Here is an 18,088-nt window from a genome sequence, read left to right as displayed (position 1 = left end):
CTCCACATTGTTCAAACAGGAGGAGCCACTCAGGCTCAGATTTTGAGCGGTTGAAGAAAAGCACACTCGCTTCTCAGTTTTGTTAACATATGTTCAGCACTGATTTGAAAACTGCCATTTGAAATGAAAAGAATACTGGATAACAAAGCCACAGAATCCAGAAAGGTCTCAACAACTTAGCACCAATATTAATTTTAACATTAATTAAAACATATCATAATTTACACATACACTAGGCTAAAGTACCTTTACCAAAGTCATGCATACAAGTTATTTAAGCCATTATCAAAGCTAACAAGATTGTAAGGAAAATGTTTTATCAAACCAGGGGACAAACTCTTAAAGCACTTTAAACTGAGGCACATTATTTTTGAAATAATTCATGTGCTTTTTTACAAATCATGTAAATATAATCATTTGATAACACTTTGTTAGTCTTTGCTACTCCATGTATAATCAGAATTTTTTTTTATACTGCCTAGCTAATTACTGAAATTTATCAGGTCTAAAAATTAACTCTAATGTTAAAATTTGAGGATAATTTCACATGGTAGGATGTACTGGTCCCACCTTAATTGGGACTCATTTGGGCCACCTGTTTTCCCCACGCCTTTCCTACTTATTTGGTAAGTTGCTGGCTGCTCTCCAGGAAAAAAAAAAGTCACATTTCTCTTACATCTCATCAGTAAAAGATGAGACTTTTCCAGCTCAATTGTCCAGTTGCCCCCCAGATCTTTCATGTATAATTACCCATCATTCACTGTAATTTCACTCTTCAGTTTCCAGCGCCCTCCCTTCCAACCCTTTCTCAAAGGACATGTTCTCAAAGTGATTTCTGCAAGGAACCACTCTTTCCATGGGGGGCAGAGTCGGGGTCTGAAGAGCTCTTCCTCCTTAAGTGGAATAGCCTTCTGCCCTCCCCCATGAGTCCCAGAGAGAACAGCACAGGGATTTGAGGGAATCTCTTGCATGAGAAGGAGCCTCCAGGCTTGCTGGTGTGTAAGGCGGGGAGAGGAGGTCACACTGTGAGGAGTCTTGAGCCTTGCTAAAGTGTCTGGGACTATTATTTGGTAGGCAATAATAACTAAAATTTAATATGCACTTGCTAAGTATTTGGCACTATATCAGACACTGAATATATTTTATCTTGTCTCTCACAAGACCAAAACACAGTTATTTTTAATTCCCGCTATGGATGAGGAAATAGAGACAGTTAAGGCAGCGAATAATTCGTCATGCTGGGATTCAGAACTAAGTCAGGCTCTGAAATCTACGTCCTTATTTGTGATGTTACAGTGCTTTTTCAGATGGGAATCACAGGGGGTTTTAACCAAAGAAGGAACAGCAAAAGAAAGCAGTTCCTGAGCTCAAATATTGACCTATCTATCCTCTGTTAACCTTAATCAGTTTAGGGTCTGCAAAGGTTCATGGAAAGAAAAAGGTACAGATGGAATAGCAAGATGGACAGGGTCAGGGACGCCCTTCTTAATCTGGTCCATATGTCTTGTCTGTCTCTAAGCAGAGACAGATGGACCTGTAGGCTGAGGAGAGATCCACGCCAGGCCCCCAAGTTGAGTTTACAGGGGTTAATGGCTTAGAAATAACTACAACAACAGAGGTAGAAGGAAGTTTAATGTGACAGAGAAAGCCCCTAAACTTGAAATAAAAAGCACCAGTTGTTTAAAACTGGTTTTGCAACTAATCCAATGAGTCAAAGTAGTTAAAGTCTCCAGCAATCTGCTTCTCAACTATAAAACTTTCGAGTGATAAATCAACTAGTGAGAAAGCACTTTAAAAATTGTAAAGACCCATGGAAATGATAGTTTACCTCTTTGCGTTGGCAATTCTAGTCTCCAGAGAAAAGTCTAGAACCTGTAAGGTAAGACTAGGTCATCTATTTGTGTATTCTTCTTCCTCACCCATACCTCAGCATTGCTTGGGGTCTCCCATGAGCCCTAAATCCTTTGTGACTCTGCCAACTTTCTTTGCTCTGTGACCAGGGCACTAACTCTATGCTAAGTGGTTAGTGCATAGTACTTTCCTTCTTGCAAATGCATCTCAGTGAGCTCCCCGTACACATTCAGCATTGCTCCTGAAAACTTTCTCCTTTGCAAATGCTGCACCATGCTGTAACTGGAAGGTCTAAGCACTGAGGAGCAGGAGACAGCAAAGCCCCTTACTGTCTCCTAGCAGTTTTGTTATTTGGTCTGGGGAATGGTGATTTTGCTTCTTAGTGTTCACATTCTGTACATACCCTAGATCCCTCATGTGCTGATCTTCCCAAGAAGGCCTTGGTGCTGGAAAAGTCCAGCCAATACACTCCCCTATGCTGTGGCTCTGTGAGTGTGGATTAAGCAGATGGCTTGCAGGTCACACGATCTGAGCGGATCCTTCCCTAGTCCCATCATGACATCTGCTCTGGGCTATTCTAAAACTTACTTTTAAATCCGGAGGGCACTGTGGTGGATTTCTACTCACCCTGCAGGACTGCGCTGTTCCTCCATCTGTGTAGGCTTGCCTCACGTGCAGGGTGTTTCTTGCATCTGAGGCTGGTTAGCCAAATTGTTGGCTACTATGTGAATGGGGCTGTGTTCCCTGACTGGACCGTCTCATTTTGCTTGGTTATGTGGCCACAGGCTGAGGTCCATTTATAATCAACCATCTCCCAAATTTGTGCTTGTTAATAAAGAGAATTGCTTGGGCATTCACACCCATTGCCTACATATGATAAAGGTCTCCAAATGCACATTCCCCAGCAGCACCAGTGGTGTATATAACAGACAACGCATTTTTCAGTGTTCGTCAAAAAAAAACCCAAAACAAAACAAAAAAAACATGCATGCTGGGGCTTAATGCCAAGAGCAGGTAGACTGAGAACTTATCTCTTTCAGGTATCCCCTTCATGTGGCTCCTACTCTGTCACCCCTAATTCATGCCAAAACCCATTTTCTATGTCTTCTTACATGTTTATTTATTTTGAGAGAGAGACAGAGACAGAGAGTGAGAGAGTGAGAATGAACAAGTGGGCAAGGGTCAACAAGAGAGGGAGAGAGAATCCCAAGCAGGCTCTATGCTGATAGCACAGAGGCCAATGCAGGGCTCAATCTCATCAACAATGAGATCATGACCTGAGCCAAAATGAAGAGTTGGACACTCAACTGACTGAGCCACACAGGCACCCCCAAAACCTGTTTTTCAAGGCAGCTCAGATACAATCCAGCAGTAGGCACCCCAAGACTTCACGGCCATTCATCACCTTTAGTGTTCCTGTCTGGGCAGAAAGTCATGGTAAGTCACTCTCGAGGTGACTCTTAAGGCTGGAGTCTCGAGAAACAACATCCTTCTCTCTGCTCGCTGCTGGAAATTTCCAACTCCAGCTCAGCCAGCATCCTAAATCCACAGTTAATTGGCTACCTGATGGCTAAATTTAATTTTAATCCTTCATTTTCTTCCACAGAACAGTGGGACTGGATGACCTGTCTGGCTCAATGGTAAATGGGTCTTCTCTGCATGAAGCAGGACTGTGTCCACTCCTTTTCTTCCCCCACAAGATGAATGTGTAGGCACAGCTTCCTTTGGGAGACACCCCTCTCAGTTCTAGAAAAATAGGGGTTGTCAAGAAAGAAGTTGCACAGCAAAGCTTGAGGTTTGAGGGGACTGCCTCAGACACAGGCGCACAGTGAGGAAGAGGAGGAAGGAGCCAGGTATAGGGTAAAATGTCTGTACGACTATTACTGTGCTGAGTGTAAGTGCACACTAGTATCTCAGTTCTGAATAGCCACTCCTTTTTCAGAGCATGCATCCACACCTTTATAAATACAAAAGTAGAACTGGGGTACCATATTCTGTGGCTCCCGAGGACCCTCCCGAACCTAAAATTGTATCTGCATATTTCACTGAATGAATTCAGAACTGGCTCTGCCACTGTGGCTGCATTCAGAAGGCCTTATTCATCTTAAAGACTAGGGCAGAGTGTCAAATGTCAGAAAAGCAACACACTTCAATGAAAAGAATGCAATAAAAGCTAATGTGGGAATTCTGGTTCCTTCTGGCATCGAGAGGCAGATTGACTCATGTTTTTCCTTCCTGGCTAAGCATGGAATAATTAAAGGCCAAGTGTGGCTATGATCCAGGTCCCCTGTGTGCCAGGGAGCCCTGACCTTACCTTGTGCCCTGCTAAGATGGCAAACAGCAAGGGGAAGCTTTGGCCTCAGCTGCCATAGAGCCTGCATGATTCTGACTGATGCACAGGCCCCAGATGGGGGGAGGAGATAGGAGCAAAATTGCTATTTTTTTTAATTGTTTGTGTTGACAAACTGTTATCAGCTGTGAGTTTACTGTTTACAATCCAATCTAGGATAGCTCACCTGGTGACCTGACTTGAGCTAGTCAAGTAACATGTTGTAGAACAATGAGAATGAGGAAGGTGAGGAGCTTGGGTTGGAGTGCAAGATCACACATACATATGTCCCTCACCTTTCTTCCTATGACCCTGTCCCTGCCCACCTGCCTGTCCAAATCCCTTCACTCAACATTTAAGGTATGAAACCTGAGGGCCAGGGGGCATCACCATGACTGTGCAAGATCCCATAAAGCTCATGAACTCACCCTGACGTGTTGGCCACATGACTTCCCTACAAGGCAGCTGACTCCGGCAAGACACCCCAAAGTGACCGAATGTACCTGATATGCAGATACCCAGAAATGCCAAGGCTGGAGCCATCTTTGTTTTCCCATCCAGGAGGCTGGGAAGCAGAAACGATGGCAACAGGGTGTGAGGACACTGGGAAAAGCAGTTTCTGGCCCTTTGGTGTAAAATAATTATCAAACAGAAGAATCCCTCTTTTTCAGATAGAAAAAGATCAAAGAGAAAGGTTTCATAGATCCAGTCACTCACCAGACTTTTCTTGAAACCTCACAGAGGAAAAGGCACAGTCAGTACATTTATAGTTGGCAAACACTCTGTGTCTCCATATGGCCCAGAAAGTGGGGTGTTGTGAGGGCAGTGGAATGAGGAGAAACATATCCAACCTCTGCCAAAACTCTGCCCACTTCCCTACACAGGTATCTGGCTGAAGGCAGGAGACCTGAGTGTTCTTATAAATGCTTTATAATGTAAAAGTGTACCGGGAAGAATAGGAAAGGGGCCATGTGAGTATCTTTCCGTTTATTTTCTCATCTCCTGGTATGCCCACACTTAGAAAATAAATCCCCTTCCCCTCCTCCTCAAAAGTCAATAATAAAAGTTCCCAAACAGAATTTGTCAGGTTTACATTATAAAGAATCCCTTCACTTGAAGTACGCAGCTATAGAGAAGAGAGAGTTCTCTTCAGCCACTACACAAACAGCATATATGCTTATAGAAAACATACATGATGGCAGGTGCAGACCTCTGCAGGAGGGCTCAGGGGACCACGCAGCTTTCTTTGAGAATTCAGCTACAGGCCATTCCCTCCCCTTGGCTAGGGGTATTGCTCTTGGGACTTGGGCTGGGTTCTGAGAGGGCCCTGGCTGGTAGTGTTGGAAGGGATGCCAAGTCACCTATGACTTCTAAGGCATCACATAAAGGTGTTACCATGGCAATCATCATCAGTTCTACTCAGACTGAGCAACAGCCTGAGTAGAAACCTCGGCAGGGCAAGGTTCAATTGCAAAGAGGAGAGAGAGACAGGGCTAGAGTAAGGTCATCTGAACGGTGGACATTCCCAGAGGCAAACATATGGGTTATAACAATGGAAGTTGTAACCACAAGGAGGGAGGTCCTTGAAAAGTGTGCAGAAAACCCCACATTTGGCTTCCTGTTGGCTTGAGCCTCCTGCCATGGCCCGGCAGAGTATAACACAGGCTTCCTTCCGCTGTCTGCCCCAGGCCAGGCCCTCACTCTGCTGGCAGGGGAGATCCTGGCCAACCCTACCAAAGTGATGGAAGAGCTGAATTCTCCGGTGCCCTTAATGAGGAAAGGGAGAGAAGAGAGTTAGGAAGCATGGCACATGAGCGAGAGAAAGCATTACCTGGACCTCAGCAAATGTGACGAAGGCCAGAGAAGAGGGGTGTGAGCCTGTTCCATGAATAGGAGGAAGGGGAGAGGAAATGTGCATGGCCAGCTTGGAAGGATGGTAACAAAAGACAGTGGATGGAGAAGGGTGAGCAGGTACCATTTACATTTCCAGGGAAATTAAGAAAAAGTTCAGAAAGTGACATCACTAAAAGCAAGTGATGGATCATAACTCTCAATCCATCACATAAGTGTGGACCCCAGAACCCGAGGGTTCTTGGGGTTCCCTGCACTGTACCTGGTCTGAGGACCAACAGACAGGCTTCGGTTCCGGGGCTGTTAAGGCTTCCCTGCCACCAGCACCAAAGCCACCACCGCCATGTTTTCAAAGGGTACAAAAAGAGAACAAGACAGGTGACAACCCTCCAGCCCATCGTCCTCGCTCTGGATCTGAGGAGAGACAGCTGGACTGTGGACATGGGGCAGGCATGCAAAGGCTTCCTCTAAGATGCAACTTTTTCCCATGGGCACCTATATACCTGGCACGTAGGCACAAGGTGGTGTGTGTGTGTGTGTGTGTGTGTGTGTGTGTGTGCGCGCGCGTGTGTGTAAAACAAGTCTTGGAAACCACTCTGTGTTCATCTTCAACTATTTTCACACATTATATATCAACACATACTTGTCTTCCATGTTTAGGCTTGGTGAGAGAATGGAAGCATAAGGAAGGAAATTAACATTTATTGATCACTTACACTGTGCCAGGCCCTATGCTAAGCACTCTATACACATTATTTTCACTCCATTTCAGAGATGAGAAATTGAGGATAAAAGGGTTACTGTCTTGCTATGTTGCTCTAGCACATGATGCAGGTAAATAGAGGGGCTGGGATTCAAAACAGGGCCTGCCTAAGTCCACAGCCCACACCTTCCTCCCACTATGTCCTGTCACCCCAATGAGATTCCTAAAGATGGGGTGGATTCCTTGATATACTTCTCTCCTTGTCTTTCATTTCTTCAAAAAGACACAAACTACTTTATTGAGATCAAAATAAGAAAGAAGAACAATATGGTGAATAATGTAAGCAAATGAATTGACAAAATGAAAAGGGAACTTGACCTTTTAGAAACTCAAAGGTGATATTTATCCCTTACCAAATAAATAGGCCTCCTTAGGAAAAAGACTCTAATGCTTCTTTCTAAGAAGGAGGAAGAGGAGCTGGGAGTCCCCTTGGTACAGCCAGAGCTGCCTTGATTTTTGTCTTGAGGTGAGAATTCATATGAGGTAGAGATGTTTGGGAAAATGCCATGCTTTTGTGAAATTTCCTTGGAAATAGCTCAGTCATGTCTAACGGGAGTCTTTCCTGTTGTGAGAGACACAGGTGATTCCATGCGACTCTAATAGGGGTTAATATACTGGTGTACACGGGGGACAAGGGACACTGAAACTGATCTGCAAGGTCAGCTCAGGGTCATAAGCCACATTCACCCTGGCTCTCCTTTGGGGGGGTCCCTCATGGCTGGGACAGCAATTCAAATAGCCTACTTCTAGGTTCTGGGAGATCTTAGATTCTTAGGACAGCTGGAGACCTTTCATCTCTCCCACAGAGAGCTCCCTACCCTCAGCCACTTGGGGAATGTTTCTTCTTAAATCTCACCCCACCTCTTTCTCTGCCAGGGTAGACAGAAATGGAAGCTTATGGTATTTGGGGAGCGGGGGGAGGGGGATGGATGACCCCTTTCTTGGACCTGGGAAGGTCAAACCTATGCAGGTATTTTGCCCCTTCCCTCTTTCAGTTGCTATCACTGACAACAACTCCCAAATGTTTCTCTTCAGCCTCATCACACTGAAGCCAGACTTGCTTAGAAGATTCAGCTCTTGTAGTTGAAGAGTCTGGAGGGAAGCCTGCTGCACCACCTAGGAAAGGGGGGAGGCTGCTCTGGTGGTGGAACAAGGTACAGACAGAGCCCAAAAGGCTGTCATTCATCTGAGGGTACTCGACATACCAGCTTAGGGAAAAGGCCCTGACACCATGTGTATTTCCCAGCTATACCCTGGAGGGTTATGAGAGCCCCTTCCTTCGTCGGATTCCACAGGAATGTCGGAATGTGGTTGAAAACCTGCTACAGCTGGATCAATGTTTGGGGGAAAAAAATCCCCAAATGTAATGAACACGGTTTAGTTACCTAAACAGTTTAAGACTGTCTTCCTCAGTGTGTTATCAAGGAAGTTCCTAAATCTTACGTTCTGGAGTTAAACGTATTAACATGGTTCTGATGTCCCTGAAATCTCTCTGGGGTATCTCTGCTCATGAGCAGAGAGTTTCCTCATGCTCAAGATTCTGTGATTCCCTAACTTTATTCTACGCTCTACATTCTTCTTTCAAGCTGATTCTTTGTTTGAGAGAATCAAGAAACGAGAGATACGTAAGCTGTCCCTGGGTCCCTTCCTGAGCCCCTGGAGGCACTGCCCACATGGGTGAGCACCTGCCCATGCTTCCTCATCTCCAAGAAAGGAACCCCAGGGCCTCTGACTTCTCCCTAAGGACTTTCCCGGCTCCTCCTTCACCAGTGCTACTGTTTCGGGCATGTGAGCTGAAGATATAAGGCTCCTAGAAGTACCACAGAGGGCAAGCGGGAAGCAGATTTCAAGGGCAGCTCTCTTTGGCACCACTCTGAGTGAACTGTTTCTCAGGCTGGCCTTGGAGAGGCCTTAAAATCAAGGTCTCAGGAAGAAGAGACAAAAGGGAATCAAACAAGAAGAAAGAGTTACACTTACGCCAAAGCAAAGGCCACCAATGCGCCAACCACCACCACAAAGTCCAGGATGTTCCATAGGTCTCGGAAGTAGGACCCATCCTGCAGGATCAAGCCCTGGTCTATCATCTGAAGGAGAAAGATGTGAACAGCCAGGCATGAGCCCACTGGTGTCGGCAATGCACCCTGAGCTCAGGGCTCCCCATGACAATGCCCCTACTGCCATTGTCTCTACAATCAACCCTGCACAAGGACCTGAAGAGCAAGAGGACATGTCTCACAGTCTCTCTTCACCTCACTCTGAAGCCCGAGGCCCCTTGTCATAGCCACCAGGGTTCATCTAGACTCCTTGGCTCTCACAGAACTCTGCCACATTCCTTCCTCCATTAGTGGCTCAGAGCACCAGGCGTCGCCACATATGCACAGAGGGAACCCCACATAAGGGAGACTATGAAAAGAATAGAAATGTGGGGTGTTAGGATGTGGGAAACAGAATGGGGGGCAGTGAGGGCAGCTGAACTACATGGTGTCCAGGAAGACCCATCCCTAGCCAACCCTTTGTCTTGGCACGTGCCCAGGCTCAGACCAGGGAGCACACTGGGGAGGTGAGTACAATCCCCACCCCTGTCTGCACTCCCACTGCCTGCCTGAGAGTGGGCCTGGCTCCCCTTGGGCCATACCCACAGGTCTGCCCCAGTCTAAGCAGATCCACGCAGACGTGCTGTACCACAACATCTTATCATAACAGACTTCATCAGAATTCTGAGGCCAGAGGAGGCGTGGCTGGAGGCCCTACTGAGGTTCTGTCATTGGCTGGTAGGTGGCAGCACTGGGGAAGGGCACCAAACTAAAGGAGCAGACACATGACCCATCTAAACCCCGTAGCCCAGCTTTTCTCTAGGGGCTTTTACCTTTATAACCATCTCAAAGGTGAACACGCCAGTGAAAACATAGTCAAAATACCTCAGGACCTGTAAGACACATATCCATGAAGGGGAAGAGCATCACGTGTGGCCACCAGGCTATACACATGCCTGACTGCCCGTGTGCATGCAGTCCTGCACCCCCACCCCAACTCGTTTCTACCTCAGGACAGAAGCTTGGGATTGGGCCTGCTAGTTGGACACAGGAGGAGGGGGGCCAGGCGTTACTGCTGGAACGGCATGACTTAGCAGTCAGTCCTTGGCTCTTCCCTCCCCTTGGGCAGAACTTCACTTCTTGGGTCTGAATGGCCCCACAAATATCTCCCTCAGGACATAGAATCCTTGTCAGTTCCAATCCTCCTGACCTCCCTCATACTTCCCAACATACACCCTTAGGACCTCCGGGAGATGTCTCAGCAGCCTGGGGTAGAGCTTCAGCTCCCCAACTTCATGCACATCCCTCATGACCCTACATGACCCTGTAAGACCTGGCTGGCTCGGGGGAGAAGGCCCACTGCTGAAATATAACAGCACACAGTGTGGCTGGGGAGTGGGGACTGGAGAAAAGGGGCTGGTCTTGAAATGGTCCCTACTTTGCCCTGAGGGACTGGAATGGACCATTTCTTAACCCTTCTTCACTCCCCAGGAACCTGCCTTAATTCACTTTTAATGCTGGGATGGGGAGGGGCTGGGATGGGGTGGGTACCAGGGTATTATGGAGGTTGCAAACAGCTCCCGTGCACCCACTTTGTTGCGCTCCGAGTTGGTCAGGACAGGGTCCTCGGCTGCCAGGGCAATGCTGCTGGCTGCAATCACCAGGAGAATGCACATCTCAAAGTAGCGCAGGTTCACAATGTAGTGGCAGGCCCTGCGAATCCTGTGGGGTGGAAGGGCCTTCTGAGCTGCCTCTGCTTCCCTCCCATCCCCATCTCTTACTCCCCACCCTCATGCTCATCAGCCTCTTCCAGACAGCCAGGCCCTGGCCAGAGGAAGCCATGGGGAGAGCAATTTAATTTCTCAGGCACCACCCTTGATTTAAAGCTCCAGTGGGAGAAGGTAATCAGATCGGTTAGAGGCTACGGTACGCAAGCCAAATACATTATCTGCAGGCACGGGAGCAGCCAGCATCAGATTACACGCACTCAGCATAGCTACATGGGACCCTCCATTGTATCTCAGTGTCACCTCCCCCACTGTACAGAAACTGGGGCATAGCAAGGAAATCATAAGAAGCCAGAAATGCAAAAATAGACCTTGATTCTAAGATTCCTGATGAGAGGAACAACAGGTTTTCATGAGCCCCAGGTATTCTGATTAAAGTGATCATATTCTATAGATTGTATTCTGGACTCAGGTGACCCGATATACCTTAGCCCAAGTTCCTTCCCTCCCAGAGGCTTGTCTGAATACTGCCCGTGTGGTCACTGAAAACCTTTCTGTCTTCCTAGCCTCAGAAGCTGGTCTATGCGTACATCTTGCTCATTTCCAGGGCAAAGGCAGCTCAGTCTAACCTTCCAGAATCTTCTCTGCCACCTCCATCTCATGGCCCTACCTCTGCTTTGAGGAACATGCCATTTCAAAATCCACATATAGGGCAGTGGGACCAATCCTCTTAAACTCCAGTGGGTGGTCTATTTATTCCAGGCTCCATATTCTCAGTTCTGTCCACCACAGAAATATTTGGTGACACATCCCAAGTAGATTTCCTTGCTCCCACCCCAGCCCTCGACACAACCTACTGAACAATTTGAGGTAAAGGGTCCTTTTCTCATGACATTGCTCATGCTTCTCAGTCTTAAATTATTCTTCAGATGCAGCACAGAGCTCAGCGGCGATTCAACCTCATGACACACTTCTACCAGGGAGCACCCCGCATGTTTCAGATGTCTGGCCACAGTTCACTGAGAAGGATCAGGGGGCGAGCGGACCCTCGTCTCTCCTCCTCATCACCCCAACTCTGGCTCTAACCCTGGTCGTCTACCATGGTGCCAAAGGGCGAGCGATAGGAAGGTGCCTTACGGGTTGGTGGTGCTGAAGATGAACATAGAGCTGTGGGGAACCATGGCTTTGCCCGTCTCACGCTTCTCCTTCTTTTGCTGCTTCTTCTCTACCTCTTCCTCTTCCTCTTTGATCTCTGCCTCCTTCAAAGGACTGGCTTCTCCATCAGTCTTGTTGCTGACTGTGAAAGGCACATGTTGAAATCATCAGAAACCTCACTGCATGTGAGAATAGCACCTTTTGTTTTCCATAGGGATGGGATAGAGACGAGGGGAAGGGGTTACAGGAATGCATCTAGCCAGGCACCCTGCAGGCACTGGGTTTGTTAGATTACACTGTGAAGCCCTTACTCTCCTCCTAGCCTGACCCTCACCCTAATTTTACATGACAGCCTTTTTGGGCATATAAATAATAATCATGTGGGGCACCTGGGTGGCTCAGTAGGTTGAGTGTCCGACTTCAGCTCAGGTCACGATCTTATGGTTCATGAGTTCAAGCCCTGTGTCGAGCTCTGTGCTGAGAGCTCGGAGCCTGGAGCCTGTTTCAGATTCTGGGTCTCCCTTTCTCTCTGCCCCTCCCTCACTTGCACTCTGTCTCACTCTTTCAAAAATTACTTGTAAACATTAAAAAAATAGTAATAATCATGTTTCCCAGGGTAACAGAACGATTATTTCTGTTGTAAGGCTTACAAAGTTATATCTAAAAATCTAGATTCTTTGTCTACATTTACTTACTGAATTTTCACAACAATACACCTTGAGTGGCATACATTATGTCCATTATACAGATGGGAAAAGTGAAGTTCAGGGAATTCAAGTTATCTATCTTCAGTTCATACAGCTAGTTCCCAACTCAAAATCCTATATCCTTTCAATGATATCACACTGCAATGGAAGATTTTAAGAAACCATTACTCTGTTTGCAGCTGACTCCCTGGCTGTGCTTTTTCCAGTCGTGATTAATGTTGAAACGGGAATGCAATATTCATGCAAATATGGGACCATGACGGGCTTCCAGGGCTAGGAGGATGAAGGAGTCAGAGACTGAGTGGAGCTCTTGGGCCGCTACCCTCAGTTTCCACATGCAACTTACAGTGTGGGTTAAGTGGCAGGGAGGCTAAAGTTGAGTGGGCAAGGGATTCAGTCAAACTCTCCCACTGTTCTCTCACAGTGACCAACTCTACCCTGGAGCCTTGTGCAAGCAGCAGAGCTCTGAAGCTCTGGCTTTCTGGGTCCTTCCAAAAGGTAAATGATCCCAGATCCCTCTGACATTATGCCCTTACCTATGACCAAGGCCATAGACTAGCCCCAGGACAGGAGCAGAGGAAGGCCAAACTTTCTTGATGTTTCTCATAAGAGAGGGTCCAAAAGATTTACTTATTAAAGCATAAAATTAAACACACACCACAAGAGGTTGTGAGTCTGACATCCTGAGACATGCCCAAGTCAACCAACCTCAGGAGCAGTGAACATGGGAGACTTCACTTTTTAAAGCAGTACTGGCATTTTGAGTGTACAGAAAGTAAAGCAATGGAGAGGGAGAAGAAAGAAAAACAGGAAGAGGAGACTGTCCTATGAAAATAGAAATATATGGGAAAAATCAGAAGGAAAAAAAAGCAAGGGTAGAGTCCTCTGGTCATAATTCAGTGAGCATGAGGCGGCAGCCAGAATTAATGCAGGAATGGAAGTGGGGTGAGGGGTGGGGGTGAAGTTGGGGTGGGGGTGGGTTTAGTACGGGGATAGAGGCAGGGTTAGGGCAGGAAAGGGGGTGGGGCTGAAGTGAGGATAGGGGTGAGGTTAGGCTAGGGCAGGGATGGGGGTAGATGGGGGCTTTCTGCTGTTTCCTTTTGAGGTCTGGAGATTAACATCCATTGCCTGAGGAATCTATCAGAGAAACTGAGTAAAAGCTCCTAGGAGAAAAGAGTAAATAAGAGTAATAAATTCATAAAATGTTAGTGCTGAGGAAGACCTCTGTGATCACCCAGTTCAGTGCTTCACTTTAGGGTTGACAAACTGAGGCCTCAGGAGAAACAGGTTTGGAAGCCACACACTAAGCGGTCTGGACCATCTCCTGCTCCACATGGGTTCCCTAACTTGTCCGGGTGACATGGCCCCTCCGAGGTCCTGGAGAGTGCCATTGAGTGTTCACACGATAGATCAAATAGCCACGTATATACATCTGGCTACAAAACCACATGTGATCTCTCTGACGTCTCTATGATGGTCACAGGGGCCAAGGCGTAAGCAAATTTTACAGATAAAACTAAAGATGGAGAAAATTCTAACTTATTTTTCCTGCAAACCTAGATAAAACTGCTCCTATTGTTTCCTTGCTGAAGAATGATTTCGTCCTGCTGGTGGGGTTTTTCACGTAGCTTTACTGAGCGACTCCGGAGCCATAACTGTCCCCAGCCCTGGGTGGGATGGGTGGTGAGGGTGAAGGGGGACAGGGACTTGTGTTCTCACTGTGAACCACAGTTGAGTCCACCAAGGGGCCCACGTCGGGGATGGCGACGGTGACGCTGGTACTCTCAGTGGTGGCCTTGTCCGTGTTGGCCGTGACACAGGAGAGGTCGGGCTCACTCTGACTGATGGCCCGGCCCATGTCCAACTGCACATCCCCCAGCAGAGCTTGCTCACTGCTGCCCTCCGGCTCCTGCTCTGTCAGAGCCGTGTCCTTCCCCATTTCCAACTCTGGCTGCGGCTGGACTAAGGGCGTGTTGGCCTCATCAAGGGCTCCTGCCAGCCCAGAGCCTCTGGGCACCATCAGACTGTTGGTCCTGCGGAGACAGAGGAGGAGACGGCTGGTGCTCAGATCAGAAGAAGATGTTCTAAAGTGGCTGGTGAGCCAGGCAAGAGGGAAAGTGGGGGGAAGCGCAAGGAGCCTCGCTCAGAGCATGGCATCTGCTGCCTCTCACCCCCACCCACCCAGGCAGAGAGGAGCTAAGACCCACGGGCGCTGTCCGTGCCTTATTCCCATCCATCCACCTATGACCCACACCCAACAGGAGATGCCCTAGAAGACCAGTCTCTGGGTTTCAGGGGGACAGAGCCCACTGTGTGTCATATTTACACATGCCTTATAAAGGTTGTGTCAGTATCATTTCCATTTTATAAAAGGGAAAAGTGAGGGCCAGGCGGGATTGTACTGAAGCATCCTTAACACCAGGAGGGCTCTATGCCTCCAGGGCACTCCTGCGGCTAACTTACCTCCTTAAGTCTTGGCCTCTTTCCTCTTCCTGGATTGTGGGTTCCTTGCCCCCGTGGCTGGCCCTGGGCTCGCGGTCCTTCTCCCCCTCGGTGGGCACCCCTTCATCCAGACTCCGCTCCTGGCTGGCAGACCTGCTCCGGGAGGTGGAGGAGGGTTCCTTGCCTTCGGTCCTGACACGACGGTGCCTGCTGCGCCGCTGGCTCTGCCTGTGCCTGGCCCGGTCCTCGAAGGTCACCACAGTCTCCCCTCCCCCAGCCTCCTGCTGGGTCGAATCACAGTTCCCATGACATGGCCTGGCCAGCCATGGTGGCTCCCGTTTGCCCAAGGACAAGGGGCTCCTCTGGTTGTCCAAGGCACTCGGCAGGTCCCCTCCGTCCCCCTTGAGGGACCCCCCGCGGCTAATGCGCTCCTCCTCACATTTCTCCAGGCCCAGGCCCAGGCCCTCAATGGGTCTGGGTCTCCGGTAGAGGCTCGGGTGGGCGTTGAGTGGGTTGAGGGGGCTCAGCGGGTTGAGGGGGTTGAGGGGGTTCATTGGTGGGGCCTCCTCTTTGTTGAGGGCCTCCTGGCTAGACATCTGCATGTGCCTTCTCAGCTGGCTGGTGCGCTGCTCCCACACTGACATGTGGTGCCGGCGCCTCCGCTCCCTCCTGCCAAAGAGGAAAGGGTGAGGACCACGGTCAGGAGCTGACTGCTGAAGGCCAGGGAGGGAGCCACAAGGGTGTAGACCAGCCCTCAGTAGCCACGGGAAAGGGGTGGGACACATGGGGGGCAGCAAACGGGAGAGCCTAGGACCTGCAGACAGGAAGCACAGAGAGATGCAAGGAGCCGAGTGGGCCACGCACGAGTAGGTGGTTGGACCAGTGCCTCCTGGTGTGTGGGGCTTCCCACCCTAATCCCTGCTCTGCAGTAGTCGAAGGGCGGGCAGGGATCAGCCTAGGACTGAGCCCCCAGGGCCTGCAGGAGAGGAGTAGAAGGCTTACCAGGTTTTCACTCCCCTGTTCTCCTTTGCTCTCAGGGCACCAACCTGTACCCACCCTCTGCTCACCACTGGCCCTTAATTCAAGGTCAGAGATCTTTCTTCCTCCTACTCTCCCTGTCTTTGGTCCCTCAGATGACAGCCTGGGATAGCACAGGCTGAAAGGCGCAATGGTGGGCTACTCTTGGAGGATGACGGACGGCAGTGACAGGCAGACCCACGGAGTCATCCCCCTCAAAAAATAAGAGTGCCGTGGATCTCTTCCACAACAGCTGATAAAAGCCACAGGCTGCACGTGTAGAGCCCACCAGCAGCTCATTCTCCAAGCCGCTGCTGAACATCTCATGTGGCGGCAGGAACACGCAGACATATGCACGCAGGAGAGCACGCGGGAGTGGGCTCACACGGGCGGAAGGGTAGTCACCTACTCTTTCACTCACATGTGCCCACACGCATCCTCACTGAGGCCCACACCTGGCTGTACACAACTGCCTACGTGCAAGGCACACCCACCAACACCAATTACCCACACCAACGCGTGCCCACTCACAGGCCGCGCAGAGGAGTGAACAACACACAGGGTCACATACCTTAGACACACACTGATATAAGCACATGTCGGAAGGTGCAGAGGATAGTGTCCACAAACCATGTGCACGGAACACACGCGCACACCACAACGCACACTGACATACACACCCAGTGCCACTCTGCCCACTGTGTGGTGAGAACAAAGACACGGTGTCCCTACACACACACATAACCACTCACAAACACGCAGACCGGTACACACATACAGGTGGCTGCTGCGTGGCTCCCACATCGACATGTGGTGTCTTCTCCTTCTGTCTCTTCTGGGAAAGAAAAACGAACAGGTTCAGTTCACCCCAACCTCCTGGAACCACAAGCCCCACAGCCACCAGCCAATTTTCAGGAAGAGGCACAGAGTCCTCTACGTGCCCGTACGTTCTCCACATGCCTGCTGCCCTCCGTAGACTCCCGACCTTCAATTTGCCAAGGGAGTGACCTTTGATTCTTACTCTATGCAAACACGCGGATCTAGTTTTTGAAGCGTACATGCAGGGACACAATGGATATGTCATTTCGTAGAGTACGTAGCTTCAGGTGCTTGATCATCATGCCCGGCACTCACACCAGTACCTAAATACCCTTCAAGAGAGCTATTCTGGAAACCGCATAAACTTGCATGAAAGTTGTATTTCCCTCCATCATTTCCAGGATATTCACAGGGGTGTGACTTCACAACTCATCACTCCAATCACTGTAAAATATGCAAGAACAAATGCTTTGCCATGCACACCATCAAAGCCACACAGTAGCCCATGGCCAGAGGCAGGGTCACCACTCCATGAGCTGCTGTCCATGTACTTCAAGATATGTGCCATGTCCCCTGCAACTGTGCAACACAGTGACCCTGGCCAGAGGTCTTCCAGGTTCCATCTGTTCATCCAGGTAAAACACAGTAATAACCTTCTTAGTCATGCACAGGGGGAAAAAAAAATCTTTCTACAGACATACACATGCTGTTTCCTTTTGTTTACAAGCTCGATAGAAGGTCAGACAGGCAGGGTGTGGGAATCACCCACAAAGGCAAAAAGGACTCGTACAAACAAAGCCGTCACTGCAAGATCAATGCTCAGGTAGAGGACAACACATCTGGGACACCTGTGGAGTGAGCTCGCCCCAAGTCCCGGGCTGACAGCCCCAGTTTGGCCCAGTGGGCCCCTGACTAGACCTAGGAGGCTGGCAAGTGCTGCGCCCTCCCTGACCAATGGAGAACATGCTAGGTAAAGCGGCACTGCTCAACTGCCATGTCTCACATGCACAGGGGAGCCTGACATGTGGGTGGGCGGAGGGAGTAGAGGCAGCTGGTTGGAGCCTCGCTTGGCATCTGGAAGAGGCACAATGTGTACACGCATCCACAGAGTGGAGATGCCTGTGAGCCCCCCGTCTGCATGCACCCTTCAGCACAGGCAGCTGCAATGCAATAAGGCACACGTGGGCTGGTGGTGCCAAGGAGCATGGGTAGCATATAGAAATAGAAGCACACACACTAGCCAGGCAGCATGCACACCCACTAGAGAAGGCAGATTCTGCCGTCTATTTGCAAATTCTCAAATACTCAAATAGCCGTTCTCCAGAAGCACATGTGTAAGAGTTTAAGTACATGGAAGAATTCTCTTTCTTGTGAATGCACACAGGTGCGCGCGC

General features: G+C 49.1%; 1 protein-coding gene across 5 annotated transcripts in view; it reads right to left on the bottom strand.

Moving 5' to 3' along the window:
* LOC109254156 (voltage-dependent R-type calcium channel subunit alpha-1E) overlaps positions 1–18,088 on the bottom strand; it is a 294,088-nt gene that overhangs the window by 64,396 nt on the left and 211,604 nt on the right. For 4 of the 5 annotated variants that reach the window (XM_019427913.2, XM_053909169.1, XM_019427864.2 and 1 more), the window contains exons 18-24: positions 16,654–16,710; positions 14,880–15,527; positions 14,136–14,449; positions 11,692–11,851; positions 10,420–10,549; positions 9,661–9,720; positions 8,772–8,878 (exon numbers count right to left, since the gene is read on the bottom strand). In XM_019427913.2, the coding sequence (XP_019283458.2) occupies positions 8,772–8,878; positions 9,661–9,720; positions 10,420–10,549; positions 11,692–11,851; positions 14,136–14,449; positions 14,880–15,527; positions 16,654–16,710 (1,476 nt within the window). The remainder of the gene's footprint in view (positions 1–8,771; positions 8,879–9,660; positions 9,721–10,419; positions 10,550–11,691; positions 11,852–14,135; positions 14,450–14,879; positions 15,528–16,653; positions 16,711–18,088) is intronic. The other variant, XM_053909167.1, reaches the window with a different exon arrangement.

The sequence above is a fragment of the Panthera pardus genome, unplaced genomic scaffold, assembly GCF_024362965.1.
Source record: "Panthera pardus isolate Hobbes unplaced genomic scaffold, ASM2436296v1 HiC_scaffold_21, whole genome shotgun sequence".
Taxonomy (NCBI): Eukaryota; Metazoa; Chordata; class Mammalia; order Carnivora; family Felidae; genus Panthera; species Panthera pardus.
This window is presented reverse-complemented; position numbering and strand designations above follow the sequence as displayed.